Raw genomic sequence first — 20,528 nt, 5'->3', positions numbered from 1 at the left:
GGCCTCAATTTCCTTCTCTGTTTAAAACACACACACACACACACACACACACACACACACACACACACACACACACATCTAGGCAAAGGTATTGAAACAAGATGCCCCAAGTATCCCCATCACACTTTATTTTTTCTATTGCGAGTTTAGATCATGCTGCCAGTATTTCCTGTCTAAGGTAGTATAAATGAGTCTCCTTGCTCTCTCTGCCCTTGACCCTCTACAATTAATTCATTCTCCCATCCAAGTACTAACCAGGCCTGACCCTGCTTAGCTTCTGAGATCAGACGAGATTGGGCGTGTTCATGATAGTGTGGTAGTAGACTAATTCATTCTCAACATATAACTGAAGTGAGCTCTTAAAAACGCAAAATTATGTTATGTCATCACCACCTTAGAATCTTCCGGTGAGTTCCCTTTGCAACTAGAATAAATGTCTATTTCTTTCCATGACTTTTGAATTTCTGTAGGATCTGGTTGCCCTGTCTTTATTTCTTACTTATCTCTCAACGTGTCAACCATCTTGGACTTAGTCCTAGTCCTAAAATATGCCAAGCTTGTCCCCACGTTAAGATCTATATTTGCTTTCATCTTAGAACATTTGGCTTCAGATCTTCCCTCGGCTTGTACCCTTATAATTTTCAGGTCTCATTTCAAATACCATCTCATTAAAGAGGTATTTCCTGAACATGACTTCCAAGGTAGCTACACACATCTATCTATCTATCTATCTATCTATCTATTTATTTAAGATTTTATTCATTTATTTGACAGAGGGACACAGTGAGAGAAGGAACACAAGCAGGGGGAGTGGGAGAGGGAGAAGCAGGCTTTCCACCGAGCAGGGAGTCTGATGTACTCAATCCCAGGACCCTAGGACCATGATCTGAGCTGAAGGGAGACACTCAACTACTGAGCCGCCCAGGCGCCCTTACTCACTTTTATTTTTTTAAAAAAATTATTAAAAAACGTATTATGTATCCAGTTTTATCACTCTCTAAAATGAGAGATTCTCTTTTTAAAGAACAACTTTATTATTTTTGTTCCCACCAGGCTCAAGACTGTAAACTCCATGCTTGTTTATTGCAGTATCCCCAATGCCCAGAACAGTATCCTCACAAGTAGACAGTACATGTGCTGTATAAATCTCAGATTTTAACTATATGTTCAATAGCATGAATACTTAATGTCTGTTCTCTTCCCAGATCCTAAGAAGCACTTTCAGCTCCATTATCCAACTTGTTATCTAATAATATTAAGAAATATGTTAGATGAATAAATTATGATAACTGCATCTTCATACTAACTGTATATTTACAGTTTGCTTAATCTATTAAGTTTGTTTGAAGTGATATTTTACTTAAATATTTTTCTATTTGTCATTTTTCTATTTATGTTCTTTATTAATGCAAAGGTTTTCTATCTATTGATTACTGTATCAGAATGTCTTGGATTACAAGTCATAGAGTTATAGAATGCCCACTTCTCAGGAACTCAAGCAAATAAAGCATTTAATTAAATTATAAGCAAATAACTGGAGTAAGTGGTTTCTGCTCGTACACTACAAACGGCTGTAATGACAACAGAGGTGCAACAATTTCACCGGAGAACCAGGCTCTTTGTGGTCAAATGCCCTCCTACTGTACAATATCCCCACATCGTGAATCAGGTTCTTTTGATTTTCCTTTTTGGCCATCCTCAGCTTTGGAGTTGTCTCCTGAGGCTTGTTGCTTCCTGTCTGAAAGATGGCTGTAGCAGCTCTATGCCCTTCCAAAACTATATTCGAGGAAATAAAGAAGAGCAAGGGCCAATACTAGACAGCTCTTTCTTCATTCAATCTTGTTTCTGGTAGACCTCAACTGGAAATTTTTCCCAAAGTTGTCATTTTCACTTTCCTTTCCCTTTAAGTGACCAAAGTGTAAAATTTATTTTTTATTTTTTTAAAAGATTTTATTTATTTATCAGAGAGAGAGAGCGAGCACAGGCAGACAGAGGCAGAGGGAGAAGAGGCTCCATGCCGAGCAAGGAGCCTGATATGGGACTCGATCCCAGGATGCTGGGATCATGACCTGAGCCGAAGGCAGCTGCTTAACCAACTGAGCCACCCAGGCGTCCCCAAAGTGTAAAATTTAAATGTCAAAGGAGAATGGTAAAAATATAACTGGCTTATATAAATCATGATTTATTTCTTAGGCCCGAGCTCATTATAAACATCCCAGTTTAGTAAAGATTTTATTAGCAAGCAAGGAAAAGATGAGAAAAGAAGTTGAGTAGGCAGCTAAAAGGGTCGACTAGAAACAGTATAAATAACTGATAACCTTTTTCGATTTATTTGCCTTTGATGTGAAGCTTTTTACACTGGGAATGTGTAAGCTTTTCCACAGAGCTTTCATGTGATTTATCCAGCATTTGTAACATCTCTCTTTCTAGTTTTTATTGTCAACAACAATAACAAAAAGCTTTCTTTCAACCTCAGGGATGAAACTCACAATTAGGCATTAGTAATGACTTCATTTCTTCAGGTGGTATCTTTGAAACTCTAGGTTTAAAGCCAGCAGCTTTGTGTTCACTGTCTTACTTTGTCTTTTTTCTGCACAAGCAAGATGGGCCAGTGAGCACTGTACTTTCTGCTTGCTGAACATCTGCTGATTGATCTTTCTCAGTAAAACTATTTAGTCCTGGTTTGTTCTAAAATCACCGGGAGCAGGGAGACTAACTCTGAATTAGACAGCGTTGGATGTTGCTAACACAAAAACAAACTGCACCTGCTAATTTCCCGTGGTTCTTCAGGTTAATCATCAGGTGTATGTTGAATACTTTGAGAACTGTGACTGGCATTTGATTATTCGTTGTTGATTAGCATTTAGGTTAGAAGGACTGGATTTATTTCAGGTATCAAAATTGTATGCATCATGCGATTTGATGAACCATTTGTCTTGTATCTTATCTATGCTGTAGGCATCCTTTTGTGCTCAAAGCTTTCCATGGGATGTGTTCAGAGACTTTAAAAACAGAATTTTCCCCTTTGTGAGTCTTTGTTGTAAGTGCTTCAATGTTTGTTACATTTGTTGCTTTCTATTGCATTTTTTCCACCCCTTTCTAATGCATTAAGGGTTATTTTAGGTTCACTTATTTGATGGGTTGTGATTAATAGTGACCTCAGAGAAGAAATAAATGTAATTTCACTGAAAAATGTGTTCTTAGAGTTTGTCACTTTCTATCCTTTTCTTATTTTAATTATCAGTAATTAATGAAGTAGCCATTAAATAACATTATTTTAGGTATTGGAAATCCTTTGAAAAATGTAAATGATAACTCTCCTGTTCTTTAGGGTTTTATACAAACTTAAAGGAATTCATTACTTTTAATAAAACCAAACAGATTACTTGAAAGTCACACACCAACCCTGAGAGCTAAACACAAAGTTTCTCAGTAGTCTCTTGCCTTCAATAATGCATTTCCAGGTTAAAAAAAAAATGCCTTTCCAGGTCTAAGACCTTAAGGTCTTGTCCTTAAAATGTATATTAGAAAGACAGAGTTCTTGTTTTCATAGATGCTTTGCACAAATGGCAAATGGAGATTTTTCCAAAGCAAGGCATGGCTTCTTAAGGGGCTGCATGACTTAGCTAGATGGGTCTTCTCTGTCTTCCAGATTTCAGATAGGGCTCTCTGTTTGTTCAGTACTTTTCTCCTTTGTATCTGATAATCCTCAAATCTTTTTCATTTTTTTTTTTTTTTTTTTTACTACAGAGAACTCTGCAATGATCACAAACTGTTGTTTTCCAAGCTTCAGAGAGGAGGCTTTTTCAAGAAATGATTCTTTAAATATAAATTTCCTCTGGTATTGTTGATTCCCATTTCCATATTATGCTCAAGATCTGCCATTGTCAATTCACTCAAGCAGTACATTTCAAAGAAGTTTTGTGTCCTTCTGATGCCACAACTGCAGACCACTATCACTCAGATTTGGGTCTCTCAGCCTGTGATCCAAGCTGGAGTGTGTGGCATTCACCTCTTGAACAGTTATTGAAGAAGACTCTTGCTTTGCATTGAACACATATTCTCTTTGGTTTAATATAAAGCTTTGCTGCCCTTTCGTCATCACAGTTGGGGATTTGCTATCTGGCATTTGGGCTCAAAGTGCAGAGATTCTCATTTCTGAGAATATAGTTTCTACACGTTAGATCATTAGAATTTCTTTTACAAAGAGCTTATATTGACAAAGGTAAATAAAAACGGTCAGATTTTATTCTTATGAATCTTTATTCTTATGATTTTATTCTTATGAATAAGAATTCATAAGAATAATAAGAAGTGTCCATCAAACACTTGCTGGTTCAAGGACACGTTTTTTTCCCTTTGAAATTGGGAAACATAATATTGGCACAGTGATTTCTCCCTCTTCAGCTAATTGTAATGGTCTCTGTATTAGACTGATTTTGATTGACTGCTATCATAGTGTCTGCCAAGTGAGAACTATTTTTTTTTGGTGAAAAGTCATTTAGTTGTTTTTCCCCAATGACACAATTCCTTTTTTAGTGTTGTATGTGGTTCTTCTCACCAGGATTTTATTGTTTTTCATTCTTCCAAGGTTTATTTGTTCATCATCTTTTTATTGAAAAAAAAATGTTACTTAGGGGCGCCTGGGTGGCTCAGTGGGTTAAGCCACTGCCTTCGGCTCAGGTCATGATCTCAGGGTCCTGGGATCGAGTCCCGCATTGGGCTCTCTGCTCAGCAGGGAGCCTGCTTCCCTCTCTCACTGCCTGCCTCTCCATCTACTTGTGATTTCTCTCTGTCAAATAAATACATAAAATCTTTAAAAAAAAGTTATTTAAATCTCAATGTTACAGCATTCTGATAACATTGTTATTTTTCTTACTTTTTTCCTTTATACTCAGGCTACTGAATTTACACTTTCCTAGAAGAAACTACCATTTCCTTTAATTTTTCAGTGAATTCTGTGCAGGAGACTGTCCATATATTCTGTTTGTGCTTCCATATGTTGCTTTTTGGGGAACTAGTAGTAGGCTTCATAGTTGTCTACCTAAAGATCTGTCTTTGTGCCTGAAGCAGTCATACCCACTCCATTTTTAGCTTGGCTAAATCAGAAGGAACAATTGAAATAAAAATCATTCTTCAGGTTGGCTCTGGTTTGTCTAGGATAGACATAGAATATGCATTTTATCAAATGATATTTCTTAGCACAATGTCACCTCTACTATCCATGACTTGATAGAGTAGTAGGATTTCTAAAGAAAAGTTTTATTTTTCAAAATCTAAGAAATTAGAAACATTCTCCGAACAAGTTCTTTTAGTCAGTGCATCAGATATTATATGATTTTTAATTAAAGGCATTCAATATTTTTTTACTGCCTAACTTTCTATAGTGACTTTTTAATTTAAAATATAAAAACATGAATAAGAATTCTGAATATGTTTTATTAGCAGCTTAAGCATGATCTCCAGGTAAATTTTAATTACTCATATTAAAGCATTTAAAAGCAGAATAGTGAATGATCTAAAGTGATTTTTATCTCATCTTTATAAAAAATATTTATTCTTAAAGGTAGACATGTCTCAAGATTTAAAAATCCACTTCAGAAAGTCAAGCCAAAAAAAAAAAAAAAAAGAAAAAAAAGAAAGAAAGTCAAGCCAATTTGTAAACCCTTGAGTTAGGTAAAGGAGGAAAGTGGTTTAGATTTCCCAAACTTTGGAATACACAGTAAAAGTCCCCCTCATGCTGCTCCATGATTCATTATAATTAGCTCCATGTTGGGTATAGACCATGACTTTTTAGATCAATATGAGATTTAACTTTTCTCATACCTTACATAGAATATGGGAGGTTAAGAGTTGGAGCTTGGGGGGCGCCTGGGTGGCTCAGTGGGTTAAGCCTCTGCCTTCGGCTCAGGTCATGATCTCAGGGTCCTGGGATCGAGCCCCACATTGGGCTCTCTGCTCAGCGGGGAGCCTGCTTCCCCCTCCCCCTCTCGCACCCCCTCTGCCCGCCTCTCGGCCTACTTGTGATCTCTCTCCCCCTCTCTCTCTCTGTTAAATAAATAAATAAAATCTTAAAAAAAAAAGAGTTGGAGCTTGGAAGAGGTCTTATGAATGCAAAGTAATAGAATTAAGATGTTAACAGAATTGTGATTAGACAGATTATGTGTTGTCAGTTATGAGTTACCATATTTACACTAAGAAAGTAGTTATATGGAATTGGTGTTGTCAAAGAAAAAAAGCAAAATTTGCCTTGGATAACATAAAATGAACACAATTGAAAGAGTAAAAGTATCTTAGAAATTTTAGTAGATATTGTGAGAAAATAATTCTTCCATTTTATTTTGATCTTTAAAATATAAGAAAGGGAGTTACTTGTTTTTTTAATTTAAAAAAAATCCATACAGTGACTGCCATTATATTTGAAATAAAATCTATCCCTAAAACAGATCAGTGTGAACCATAATATATCGTTTAATACTGTTTTTAGGTAAAAAGGACCTCATTTCCATAGTTCAGAGCAGAATGTTAGCATTTTCAAGGTAACTTTAAGACTTGTTGCTTGGTAATATTCAAATGAGAGAGTCCCTCCCTTGAACTGGATAGAAAACAGTTGTCCATGTGAATGTGCATCAAGGATTCAGAAAAGGGAGAGATTTTGCAACACGTAAATTATAAACAGACAGAAGACCATGTAATCAAATGAGAATAATTCAAGCTCAGTAAATACTGTATGATTAAGTTAGTCATATATCAATAATTGTATATGTATTGTCAGGTGTACTTCATAATTATTCACCAATCTTCCCTCACGAAATGCCTATAAGCTATTTTTAGAATTGGCATGTAAAAGCAAGAACTCAGTCCTTGTCTAGATCCTACTTTTGTGCATTTTTTTCCTTCTGTCTTTAGCCTCCATTCACATTTCTTGGTTTTCATGCCATTACTAGTTCTTAAGATCCCTTTGCAAGGGCTTGGAGCCTAAGTTCATTTATATAAAGCCCTAAACATTTTAAACACAATTGCAACAGAATGCCAATGTTTAATCTACCATTATCTTGATGACTTTGAGACAGAGTGCCTGTGACCCTTTATTATAATTTTGTTTTGTAATCTAACGGCCATCTCTAATGGGGATCCTCTAAATTGATTAATGGCATCTCATTCAACAAGTTGTTCAATCCAAAAATATTGATGTCATCTTTAAATCCTTCTTATAATTCATATCTAATTAGTTACTGAGTCTTATAAATTGTATAGTCATAATACATTTTCTAGTTCTCTACCTTCCTCTTTATTCCAAAATCCACTGCCCTAATTAAGTCATATGGCTTTTCTCATCTATAGCAATAATGCCTTAACAGGTTTCCTATAACCATTCTTCCTATCCTTCAATACTTTTCTCTTTCACACTGTTGCCAATAATAGCTTCTAAGACATGCATGTGTTTGGTCATTCTCCCATTTAAGTAAATCAATGTCTGTCTCTTAATTGCCATAGGAAAACCTTCAAATTTCTTGATGTGCCACCCACTTCGCAATTATTCCTTAGAAACCTTGATTGTTCACTCCTTCTCTCCCCATTCCACATTTCCAACAACATGTCCATTCACTTCCCCAAATTTCCATGTCTTTTTCCTTTTTCTGTTTCCTCAATCTGAATTCCCCAACAATCTGTCTAAAGAAATTTTTTAATATTTGGATCAAATTTTAGTTTTTTGTAAAGTCTTCTTGAGACCTCTGCTTTTTGATACTTCCATATTTCTTTTTCAGACATGTATGTCAACATTTAATGCACTGAACAGAGAGAAAGCACGAGTCCATTCTGTAAAAGCATAAGGTATTTGAAGGCAAGAGTGGTGTTGTTTCAAATATTAAAAGTTCTTAATCATCATAAAGTCAAGTATGATAATTTGTACCCTAGGAGCCTTTTAACAGGTATTTCTGATGTATTTTTTTAAAAAGTTCTTAATTACAGTCTCTTCAACAGTGGTATTGGGAAAACTGGACTGGTACATGCAAAAGAGTGAAAATGGACCACCTTCTTATACCTCACACAAAATAAACTCAAAATGGATGAAACACTTAAATGTGAGACCTGAAACCATAAAAATCCTAGAAGAGAACACAAATAATAATTCTTTTGGTCATAGCAATATTTTTCTAGATATGGCTTCCAAGGCAAGGTAAACAAAAGCAAAATTAAAATATCAGAATAAGCCTCCAAGAAACTCATTTTAAGCCCGAAGACACCTCCAGATTTAAAGTGAGGGGGTGGAAAAGAATTTACCATGCTAATGGACATCAGAAGAAAGCAGGAGTGGCAATCCTTATATCAGATCAATTAAATTTTAAGCCAAAGACTATAATAAGAGATGAGGAAGGACACTATATCAAACTCAAAGGGTCTGTCCAACAAGAAGATTTAACAATTTTAAATATCTATGCCCCCAACGTGGGAGCAGCCAACTATATAAACCAATTAATAACAAAATCAAAGAAACACATCAACAATAATACAATAATAGTAGGGGACTTTAACACTCCCCTCACTGAAATGGACAGATCATCCAAGCAAAAGATCAGCAAGGAAATAAAGGCCTTAAATGACACACTGGACCAGATGGACATCACAGATATATTCAGAACATTTCATCCCAAAGCAAAAGAATACACATTCTTCTCTAGTGCACTTGGAACATTCTCCAGAATAGATCACATCCTCGGTCCTAAATCAGGACTCAACCGGTATCAAAAGATTGGGATCATTCCCTGCATATTTTCAGACCACAATGCTCTAAGCTAGAACTCAACCACAAAAGGAAGTTTGAAAAGAACCCAAATACATGGAGACTAAACAGATTCCTTCTAAAGAATGAACGGGTCAACCGGGAAATTAAAGAAGAATTGAAAAAATCATGGAAACAAATGATAATGAAAATACAATGGTTCAAAATCTGTGGGACACAACAAAGGCAGTCCTGTGAGAAAATATATAGCGGTACAAGCCTTTCTCAAGAAACAAGAAAGGTCTCAGGTACACAACCTAACCCTACACCTAAAGGAGCTGGAGAAATAACAAGAGAGAAACCCTAAGCCCAGCAGGAGAAGAGAAATCATAAAGAACAGAGCAGAAATCAATGAAATAGAAACCAAAAAAACAATAGAGCAAATCAATGAAACTAGGAGCTGGTTCTTTGAAAGAATTAATAAAATTGATAAACCCCTGGCCCGACTTATCAAAAAGAAAAGAGAAAGGCCCCAAATAAATAAAATCATGAATGAAAGAGGAGAGATCACAACTAACACCAAAGAAATACAAACTATTATAAGAACATACTATGAGCAACTCTACGCCAATAAATTTGACAATCTGGAAGAAATGGATGCATTCCTAGAAACATATAAACTACCACCACTGAACCAGGAAGAAATAGAAAGCCTGAACAGACCCATAACCAGTAAGGAGATTGAAACAGTCATTAAAAATCTCCAAACAAACAAAAGCCCAGGGCCAGACGGCTTCCCGGGGGAATTCTACCAAACATTTAAAGAAGAACTAATTCCTATTCTCCTGAAACTGTTCCAAAAAATAGAAATGGAAGGAAAAATTCCAAACTCATTTTATGAGGCCAGCATCACCTTGATTCCCAAACCAGACTAGGATCCCATCAAAAAAGAGAGATATAGACCAATATCCTTGATGAACACAGATGCGAAAATACTCAACAGAATACTAGCCAATAGGATTCAACAGTACATTAAAAGGATTATTCACCACGACCAAGTGGGATTTATTCCAGGGCTGCAAGGTTGGTTCAACATCCACAAATCAGTCAATGTGATACAACACATCAATAAAAGAAAGAACAAGAACCATAAGATACTCTCAATAGATGCTGAAAAAGCATTTGACAAAGTACAGCATCCCTTCCTGATCAAAACTCTTCAAAGTGTAGGGATAGAGGGCACATACCTCAATATCATCAAAGCCATCTATGAAAAACCCACCACAAATATCATTCTCAATGGAGAAAAACTGAAAGCTTTTCCGCTAAGGTCAGGAACACGGCAGGGATGTCCATTATCACCACTGCTATTCAACATAGTACTAGAGGTCCTAGCCTCAGCAATCAGACAACAAAAGGAAATTAAAGGCATCCAAATCGGCAAAGAAGAAGTCAAATTATCACTCTTTGCAGATGATATGATACTATATGTGGAAAACCCAAAAGACTCCACTCCAAAACTACTAGAACTTATACAGGAATTCAGTAAAGTGTCAGGATATAAAATCAATGCACAGAAATCAGTTGCATTTCTCTACACCAAAAACAAGACAGAAGAAAGAGAAATTAAGGAGTCAATCCCATTTACAATTGCACCCAAAAGCATAAGATACCTAGGAATAAACCTAACCAAAGAGGCACAGAATCTATACTCAGAAAACTATAAAGTACTCATGAAAGAAATTCAGGAAGACACAAACAAATGGAAAAATGTTCCATGCTCCTGGATTGGAAGAATAAATATTGTGAAAATGTCTATGCTACCTAAAGCAATCTACACATTTAATGCAATTCCTATCAAAGTACCATCCATCTTTTTCAAAGAAATGGAACAAATAATTCTAAAATTTATATGGAACCAGAAAAGACCTCGAATAGCCAAAGGAATATTGAAAAAGAAAGCCAAAGTTTTTGGCATCACAATTCCGGACTTCAAGCTCTATTACAAAGCTGTCATCATCAAGACAGCATGGTACTGGCACAAAAATAGACATATAGATCAATGGAACAGAATAGAGCGCCCAGAAATAGACCCTCAACTCTACAGTCAACTAATCTTTGACAAAGCAGGAAAGAATGTCCAATGGAAAAAAGACAGCCTCTTCAATAAATGGTGCTGGGAAAATTGGACAGCCACATGCAGAAAAATGAAATTGGACCATTTCCTTACACCATACACAAAAATAGACTCAAAATGGATGAAGGACCTCAATGTGAGAAAGGAATCCATCAAAATCCTTGAGGAGAACACAGGCAGCAACCTCTTTGACCTCAGCCGCAGCAACATCTTCCTAGGAACAACGCCAAAGGCAAGGGAAGCAAGGGCAAAAGTGAACTATTGGGATTTCATCAAGATCAAAAGCTTTTGCACAGCATAGTATACAGTTAACAAAATCAAAAGACAACTGAGAGAATGGGAGAAGATATTTGCAAAGGACATATCAGATAAAGGACTAGTGTCCAGAATCTATAAAGAACTTAGCAAACTCAACACCCAAAGAACAAATAATCCAATCAAGAAATGGGCAGAGGACATGAACAGACATTTCTGCAAAGAAGACATCCAGATGGCTAACAGACACATGAAAAAGTGCTCCATATCACTCGGCATCAGGGAAATACAAATCAAAACCACAATGAGATATCACCTCACACCAGTCAGAATGGCTAAAATCAACAAGCCAGGAAATGCAAATGCTGGCGAGGATGCGGAGAAAGGGGAACCCTCCTACACTGTTGGTGGGAATGCAAGCTGGGGCAACCACTCTGGAAAACAGCATGGAAGTTCCTCAAAATGTTGAAAATAGAACTGCCCTATGACCCAGCAAGTGCACTATTGGGTATTTACCCTAAAGATACAAATGTAGTGATCCAAAGGGTCACATGCATCCGAATGTTTATAGCAGCAATGTCCACAATAGCCAAACTATGGAAAGAACCTAGATGTCCATCAACAGATGAATGGATCAAGAAGATATGGTATATATACACAATGGAATACTATGCAGCCATCAAAAGAAATGAAATCTTGCCATTTGCGACAACATGGATGGAACTAGAGCATATCATGCTTAGCGAAATAAGTCAAGCAGAGAAAGACAACTATCATATGATCTCCCTGATATGAGGAAGTGGTGATGCAACACGGGGGCTTAAGTGGGTAGGAGAAGAATCAATGAAAGAAGATGGGATTGGGAGGGAGTCAAACCATAAGTGACTCTTAATCTCACAAAACAAACTGAGGGTTGCTGGGGGGAGGGGGTTTGGGAGAAGGGGGTGGGATTATGGACATTGGGGAGGGTATGTGCTTTGGTGAGTGCTGTGAAGTGTGTAAACCTGGTGATTCACAGACCTGTACCCCTGGGGATAAAAATATATATTTATAAAAAATAAAAAAATTATTAAAAAAATAATAATAAATAATAATGACACTTTAAAAAAATATCAGGATAATATCGAAATAAAAATCTTTTGCACAGTAAAGGAAATAATCAACAAACCAAAAAGACAACCTACTGATTGGGAGAAGATATTTGCCAATGACATATCTGATAAGGGGTTTATTTCCAAACCATAAAGTACTTAATATGACTCAACACCAAAAAAACATAAATTAGCAGAGGATATAAACATTTTTCCAAAGAAGACAAACAAATGGCCAGCAGACATATGAAAAGTTGCTCAACATTTCTAATCATTGGGTAAATGCAAATGAAAGCCACAAAAAGATATTATCTCATACTTGTCAGAATGGTTGAAATCAGAAACACAAGTAACAACAGGTGTTGGCGAGTATGTAGAGAAAAAGGAACCCTTGTGCACTGTTGGTGGGAATGAAAAGTGGTGTAACCACTTAAAAAGAAATAAAACATGATCCAGTAATTCCCCTACTAGGTATTTACCCAAAGAATGTGAAAACACTTATTTGAAAAGATACATGTACCCTTGTATTTATTTCAGGCTTAATTAAAATAACCAAGAAGCAGCCCAGATGTCCAAGGGTAAATCAAGGAATAAAGAAGGTGTGCTGTAAACACACAATGGAATATTACTCAGCTATAAAAAAAATGAAATCTTGCCATTTGCAACAACATGATGGATCTGGAAGGAAAATAGGTCAGTCTAAGAAATACAAGTACCATGTGATTTCATTTGCATGTGGAATTTAAGAAATAAAACAAACAAACAAAATGAATCAAACAAAAAAACGGACTTCTAAATATAGAGAGAAAACTGGTGGTTACCAGATGAAGGTGGTTGGGGGGATGGGTGAAACTGGTGAAGGGGATTAAGAGTACACTTATTGTGATGATCTCTGAGTACTGTATAGAATTGTTGAATCACTACATCATGTGTCTGAAACTAATACAACACTACATTAATGATAGTAGAATAAAAAATAAAAACAATTAAAATAATACTTACATTGTTTACCATTCAACTGATGCCTCTTAAATTCAGAAACTTATTTCTTAATAGAGACAATCTATAGCTTTCAAGAGGCACTTTTGGGGCATTAATATTCTAGTTACCTGACTTGATTTTTAATACTGTAGTCAGATTTATATTAAAATAGCACTGTTCTAGGCCTTTCAGTTTCTATAATCATATAAGATAGAAGAACATGCCTGGAATCTGGATTTCAAATCTGATACAATAAAACCTATATATTCTTCAAAATTTGGGTTACCCTGACAGTTTTATTAGTACTTTAAATTTAATGAGCTTCCCATTTGAAAATGCATTTAAAATATTATTTAATAGGAATCTCAAATACATCATACAGGCATACAAAGAATATCGTAGTTATTTCCTATTTTATGCTTTATTCTATATTATTTTGTTCTTTAAGTAGATCATATTTGTTGGAATTTTTGTAAATATTGCACAAATTTTTATAATAATTTTAAACACTATTCTCCAAGGTTGGAAATAATATGCATAATAGAAAAATCTTATCTACATTGTTCTGTAACTTGAAAAGTTGCTTTAAGTTACACATTTATAAAAAACAAAAAGAAAAGAAAGTCTCAAAAAAATGAAAAAAATTATGACATTTTCCAATTAGAAAATGGAACTGGAAATACTGCTTTTCCTGAGATGAACAATTTATTTTCAGACATGATAGACTTTTACTTTTATGAAGGTGTTTGGTCAAATTAAAAGATCAATAGATACTGCTACCTTATATGTCAGGCTCTCAGAGATTAATTTATTTTCCTTAGCACTATATTTCTTTGTTGGAGAAATTAGTGGAAATATCTACAATAAAGTAATATAGAGCATTTCTACAGTACAAATATAGTCAGGGCAAAATATGTTTCACTCATAGTATTAAACTTGCATCTCTTCTGGAGTAATTGAATACAGTGAAGTTTCAAAACAATCTAACAGAAAATGAAATAAAAGGGAACTAAATAATGGATTTGCCTCTTCTATAATAATGTGTAAGGTTAGAGAAAGACGAGAGGATAAAAACATCTTGAATAATTTTACTGACTGACTTTTCATTGAAGGTGACTGTCAAATGAGTCAATGGTGAAGGTTTTGTTTGAACAATAACAGAATAGTGTATGGTTTTACAAATTACTTGTTTTCAGATAGCTGAAGAAAGACTCAGAGATTGAAATCCTTGGAACAATAACCAAAAAGCTCAGTGGAATGAACTGGTTTGGGGGCATTCAGAAATGCTTAAACTATTCATGAGTTAAGGTTAGATCATATATTCTATGGATGATAGTTTGCTTCTAAAGTTTTAGTCTTTTATTCCTGCTCATATTCTCCCCAAGTATCATTCAGAAAAAAGTTTAGAGTGTATTTATATATTTCCAGAAAAACTTATCTTGTTCATTTGTAAGTATAATCAGGTCATTCCATAACATTTGCTGTGAGGAAAAAAAATGTCATTTCATAACCATTGGTTGTTCACTAGCACGGACTTAATTGATTCACCATTGGCCTATACAGAACTCCATTTAAAGGAGATAATTATTAAGCATCAAGAATACCTCAGGCAAAGGCAGATTTGTTGTGAGGGCAATCAAAACTTGGACCTCAAGCATCATATTAAAGTCCCAGTACTATGGAAGAAAGAAAACAGTCAAATATAAGAAAGCTTTGTTGTTGTTGTTGTTGTTTGGCCAGGCACTCAGATAAAGCAAATACTTCTCAGTTAAATGATGATGTTTGGGTGCCTGGGTGGCTTAGTCATTAAGCATCTGCTTTTGGCTCAGGTCATGATCCCAGGACCCTGGGATTGAGGCCCACATTAGGCTCCCTGCTTGGCTGGATGCCTCTCCCTCTCCCACTCCCACTGCTTGTGTTCCCTCTCTCTCTGTGTCTCTCTCTGTCAAATAAATAAAATATTAAAAAAAAAACTGATGATGTTAAATTTGGAAAATGACAGGTGTGAGCAGAAAATTAGGAAACCAAAAACACAATTATTCTTATAATATTAAAAACAATACAGGTAAGCCACTTATATTGGAAAAGGACATGTAAACTTACAGTTGTTGTATATGCAGCTTCGGGATCATCTTCCAGCACCCGGGAAAGACCAAAATCAGAAACTTTGCATACTAAGTTGCTGTTGACCAATATATTCCTAGCTGCTAGATCACGATGAACGTAACCCATATCAGAAAGATACTTCATTCCTGATGCAATGCCTCGGAGCATACCAACCAACTGGATGACTGTGAAATGGCCATCATGTTTCTGAAAGAGAATCACAATAGTTTACATTGATTTATTTTAATGTAGCATATGTGAGTGCAGGCATGCATGTATGTGTAACCTTAAGGAAAACCTTTGAATTTATTTTACTGGATCCAATGAATACAAGCATCAAATCTGCTAAGCATGAAATATAAGAATTTGTTTGACATTTAAAGAAAAGGAAAACCTAGCTGGAAGTGATGAAGGAAAACAAAGGATAGAAGAGAACCAACCAAATTAACTAATTTCAAAAACTCTTAAGTAATAAGAGGGACCTAAGTCTAATTACGTAGCAGCAATGACTACCAAAAGAACAGAATTAACTTTCCATAATTGTGACCTATGTACAGGTGGGCAGGACAGCAGAACCTAAGACTAGATAAAAACTTCATAATAATTTGAAATGAGAAAAATGATTGCTTAGGAAAAAGAGGACTTGTTTGCATAAATAAGAAATAAGTTTAGGGAAGCTATAGGAAAGAGAGAAAAAAATATATGCAAATAGAAAATAACTAGATTTTCCCATTCTTTTATTATAGAGAGAGTGAATAAAAAGAAAGTTGCTGGCAACTGACTGAAAACAGGACTATTTTAGCTCCCTGTTGGGAAGAGTAAATGAAGTCATATGAATAACAAGGCATAGTACTGGTACGCAGCATTCAATCCCTTGATTGCTTATTCTTCCCGTCTTGACTTAAAAATAACATTTTTGAAAGGAAAAAATTCAGTTGTCATCCATGTAAGACGTGTACACCAATAAGATCAGACACACACTACCCCAAAATTAGAGAAAAATTAAATAAAAATATATTTAGTTTGAAAAATAAAGAATATTGTTTTACATAGTTATTTGGGGACAGTCGTCCTCAAAGGAGTTATAGAGAAACGTGAAAGATTCTCAGGTTGGTTTTATACACTAGGTAACATTTATTTATGAATGCTATAAAAATGAATATCTAACAAACGACTATGGGACTATATTACCTTATACAGTGTGGTAGATGAATAAATAAGAGTTGTCTTCAAATTTGCAAAGTTATAGCAGTCTTCCTGGATATATGATTTAAAACTATAGTGTGGGTTAAATACACGGGTGATCTGACTGCATCACAGTGACACAACATTCTATACAAAGATGATTCACTGGTCAGTTAAATGAATAAGCTTATACTACAAATGAAATAAACTTTGTCTTTATATCAACTTATCTCCCTGATAGCTCTCTGATAATATCTCTCAACCAAAGTGCAGAGTAAGTAAAAGAACCCTTTTTAAAAGAAACATTCTATAGCAAAAGTATCCATTTAAGCAGGCTCTTCTGTATAATTAATGTATAAAAGATAACCTAGCAAAGGAAATCTTTGGTGTTATTAGCTCTTTATGTTTCCAATCCATCTTCCTAGACAGTGCACTATGAGATGAAATCTGCCTCTTCTATCATGTACCCTACCTACCTCTCCTCTATTAGGACTCTCAAAGCCTTTGAGTAGAATTCAAAGCATAAATTCTTTTGGCCTAGAAAGGATTACACTAAATTTAAAGAGGTGGCTCTTTTACCTATTAGAAATAGAGTTGCCTGGTATCACAGTTCTCATCAATGCATAATTTCTGCGTGGTAGGAAATGTTAATGGACCATCTGAAAACTAAGGAATGCCTCAATTTTCTTATCTGTACAATGAGAATAGAATAATCTAACTCAGAGGTGCAGTGAGTATCACATAGAAAACACACAGCACATCCCCTGACTTATTTTAATAATAGTTATTATTTAATAAAACCTTATATTACAATTACATGTAGCTCATGTAATTTTTTTTAAAGATTATTTATTTATTTGCCAGAGAGAGAGATCACAAGTAGGCAGAGAGGCAGAAAGAGAGAGAGAGAGGGCCAAAGAGGCTCCCCGCCTAGCAGAGAACTCAATGCAGGCCTTGATCCCAGGACCCTGAGATCACAACCTGAGCTGAAGGCAGAGGCCCAACCCACTGAGCCACTCAGGTGCCCTGATACGAATCAGAGAATTGTCCTCCCACGTTGCTGAAAAATCAGTTGAGTAACATAAACTCCTACGTCATAAAAGAAAATTATTATTTAATTCCAGGTTGAAATTTAATTTCCTGTCTATTCTGAGAGTGACAAAAAGCACCAAGTTCTTCCTTTCCTTTTTTTTTTTTTTTAATATTTTATTTGTTTATTTGACAGAGAGAGAGAGAGAGAGATCACAAGCAGGTAGAGAGACAGAGAGAAGGGGAAGCAGGGTCCCCGCTGAGCAGAGAGCCCAATGTGGGGCTCGATCCCAGGACCCTGGGATCATGACCCAAGCCGAAGGCAGAGGCTTTAACCCACTGAGCCACCCAGGCGCCCTTCTTTCCTTTTTTTTAAGAGACTACTTTTTTTTAGAGCATTTTTAGGTTTATAGCAAAAGTAAGAGAAAAGTATAGAGATTTCCCATATACCCTCTGCCCCCACACAGGCATAGCCTCCCCCATTATCATCCCCTCACCAGGGAATGATATTCTTGGTATTTTACATGCTATGGGTTTGGACAAATTTATAATGACATAAACCCATGTTAGTACCATGATGAGTATTTTCACTGTCTTAAAAATCCTCTGTGCTTCATCTATTCATCTGCCCTGACCAAACCTTGGCTATCACTGATCTTTTTACTTTTTTCATAGTTTTGCCTTTTCCAGAATGTCATATGGTGGAAACACACAGTAGGTAGCCTTTGCAGATTGATTTCTTTCATTTCATAAAATACATTAAAGATTCCTCTATGTCTTTTCCATGGCTTGATGCCTCCATTCTTTTTAGTGCTAAATAAAATCCCTTTATCTGCATGCACAACAGTTTTATTTATCCATTCACCCACTGAAGGACATCTTGGTTGTTTCCAATATTTGGCAATTAAAAATAAATAATTATAATGTTTATAGCATGTTTATAGCTGCAGGCTTTTATGTGTAATAGTATGTTTAGTTTTGTGAGAAATCCCAAACTATCTTCCAAAGTGCTGTACCATTTTGCCTTCCTACAACAAACAACAGCAATGAAAGAGAAATACTATTGCTTGACATCAACACTACCATTTAGTGTTCTCAGTGTTACCAATTTTGGCCATTCTAATAGGTGGTATCTCATTACTTCAATTTGCATTTTCCTGATGACATACAGTATGGGGCACCTTTTCATGTGCTTATTTGTCATCTGTATATCTTTTGTGGAGTGCCTGGTAAGGTCATTTTTTTTTTTTTAAAGATGCTTGTTTTCTTACTGTTGAATTTTAAGAGTTCTTTGTATATTTTAGGTTAAGTCCTTTATTAGATGTCTCTTTTGCAAACATTTTCTCCCAGTCTGTGGCTTGTCTTCTCACTTTATCCTTTGCAGAGCAGAAGTTTTAAATTTTAATTAAGTCCAGCTTATTGGTTTTCTTTTTTTTCTTGGATTGTACCTTTGTAGTTGTACCAAAAAAATCTTTGCCATATCTAATGTCATCTAGCATTTCCTCCTATGTTACCTTCTAGGAATTTTATAATTTTGTGTTTTACATTTAGGCCTATAATCCATTTTGACTTAATTTTTGTAGGGGGAGTAATGTTCTCTGCCTAGTTTTTTGTTTGTTTTTAATTTTTGCTGTGGATGTCCAGTTGTCCCAGCACCATTTTCTGAAAAGACAATTTTTGCTCGATGGTATTGCCTTTGCTCTTTTGTCAAAGACTAGTTGACCATGTTTATTACAGACTTTCTATTCTGTTCCATTGACCTGTTCATTCTTCCACCCACATCATACTGTCTTGATTCCTGTTTATGTTTTGAAGTCGAAGTCGGGTAGTATCGGTCCTCCAACTCTGTCCTTTTTTACTACTGTGTTCATCATTATAGGTCCTTTGCTTCTACATATAAGCTTTAGAATCAGTTTGTTGATACTCACAAAATATCTTACTGGAATTTTGATTGGGATTGCATGGAAAATATATATCAAGTTGGAATGAACTGACATTTTAATACATTTTAGTAATATTGCATGTCCTTATGAACATGGAAGATATCTCCTTTAATTTAGTTCCCTGCTTTTGTTTATTAGAGTTTAGTTTTCCTCATATGGATCTTGTACATATTTGGTTAGATTTATACCTGAGTATTTCATTTTTGGGGGGTGCTCATATAAATGGTATTGTGCTTTTAATTTCAAATTCCACTTGATCATTGCTGATATGTGGGAAAGCTGTTGACTTTTATACATTGTGTATTAACCTTGTATTCTGCAATCTTGCTATAATTGCTTATTAGTCTAATTGTTTTGGTCAATTCTTTCAGATTTTCAACATGGATGCCATGTTATCTGTGAACAAGGACAGTTTTATTTTTTCCTTCCTAATCTGTGTATTTTCCCAGTATGATAGTGAAAAGGAGTAGTGAGAATGACATCTTTGCCTTGTTCCTGATCTTGGTGAAACACCTTTAAGTTTCTTGCCATTAAATATAATAGCTGCAGGGTTTTTATAGATAGTCTTTATCAAGTTTAAGAACTTCCCTTCTATTTCTAGTTTTACTGAAAGTTTTTATCATAAATCGGCGTTCAGTTTTGTCAAATATCTTTCTCTTCATCTATTTATATGATCATGTGATTTTTCTTTTTTAGTCGTTTGATATTATAGATGACATTGATACACTTTTGAAAGTTGAACTGTTCTTGCATACCAGGGTAAATCTCACTTGGTTGTAGGGTGTAATTCTTTTTATATAATGTTGGCTTGAATTTGCTAATATTTTGTTACAAGTTATTTTTTTAACAGGATTATTAAGGTATGAGTCACATATCATACAATTTATACTTTTAAACTATACTAATTTATCATTTTTAGTGTATTCACAGAGTAGGTGTAACCATCACCATAATCACCATTAAAATTTTTTCATGATTCCCTAAAGAAACTATATACTCACTGGCAGTCATTCCCCATTCCTGCAACTTCTTCTACCAGCCCTAGGCAACTACTAATTAACTTTCTATAGTTTTGC

The 20,528-nt window shown here is 35.3% G+C and overlaps 1 protein-coding gene across 2 annotated transcripts in view; it reads right to left on the bottom strand.

Annotated features, from left to right (window-relative positions):
- LOC309844750 (ephrin type-A receptor 6) overlaps window positions 1-20,528 on the bottom strand; it is a 519,889-nt gene that overhangs the window by 99,066 nt on the left and 400,295 nt on the right. For both annotated transcript variants that reach the window (XM_082691954.1, XM_082691955.1), the window contains one exon: window positions 15,293-15,502. In XM_082691954.1, the coding sequence (XP_082548080.1) occupies window positions 15,293-15,502 (210 nt within the window). The remainder of the gene's footprint in view (window positions 1-15,292; window positions 15,503-20,528) is intronic.

The sequence above is a fragment of the Mustela nivalis genome (genome assembly GCF_964662115.1).
Source record: "Mustela nivalis genome assembly, chromosome: 1".
NCBI classification, from domain to species: domain Eukaryota; kingdom Metazoa; phylum Chordata; class Mammalia; order Carnivora; family Mustelidae; genus Mustela; species Mustela nivalis.
This window is presented reverse-complemented; position numbering and strand designations above follow the sequence as displayed.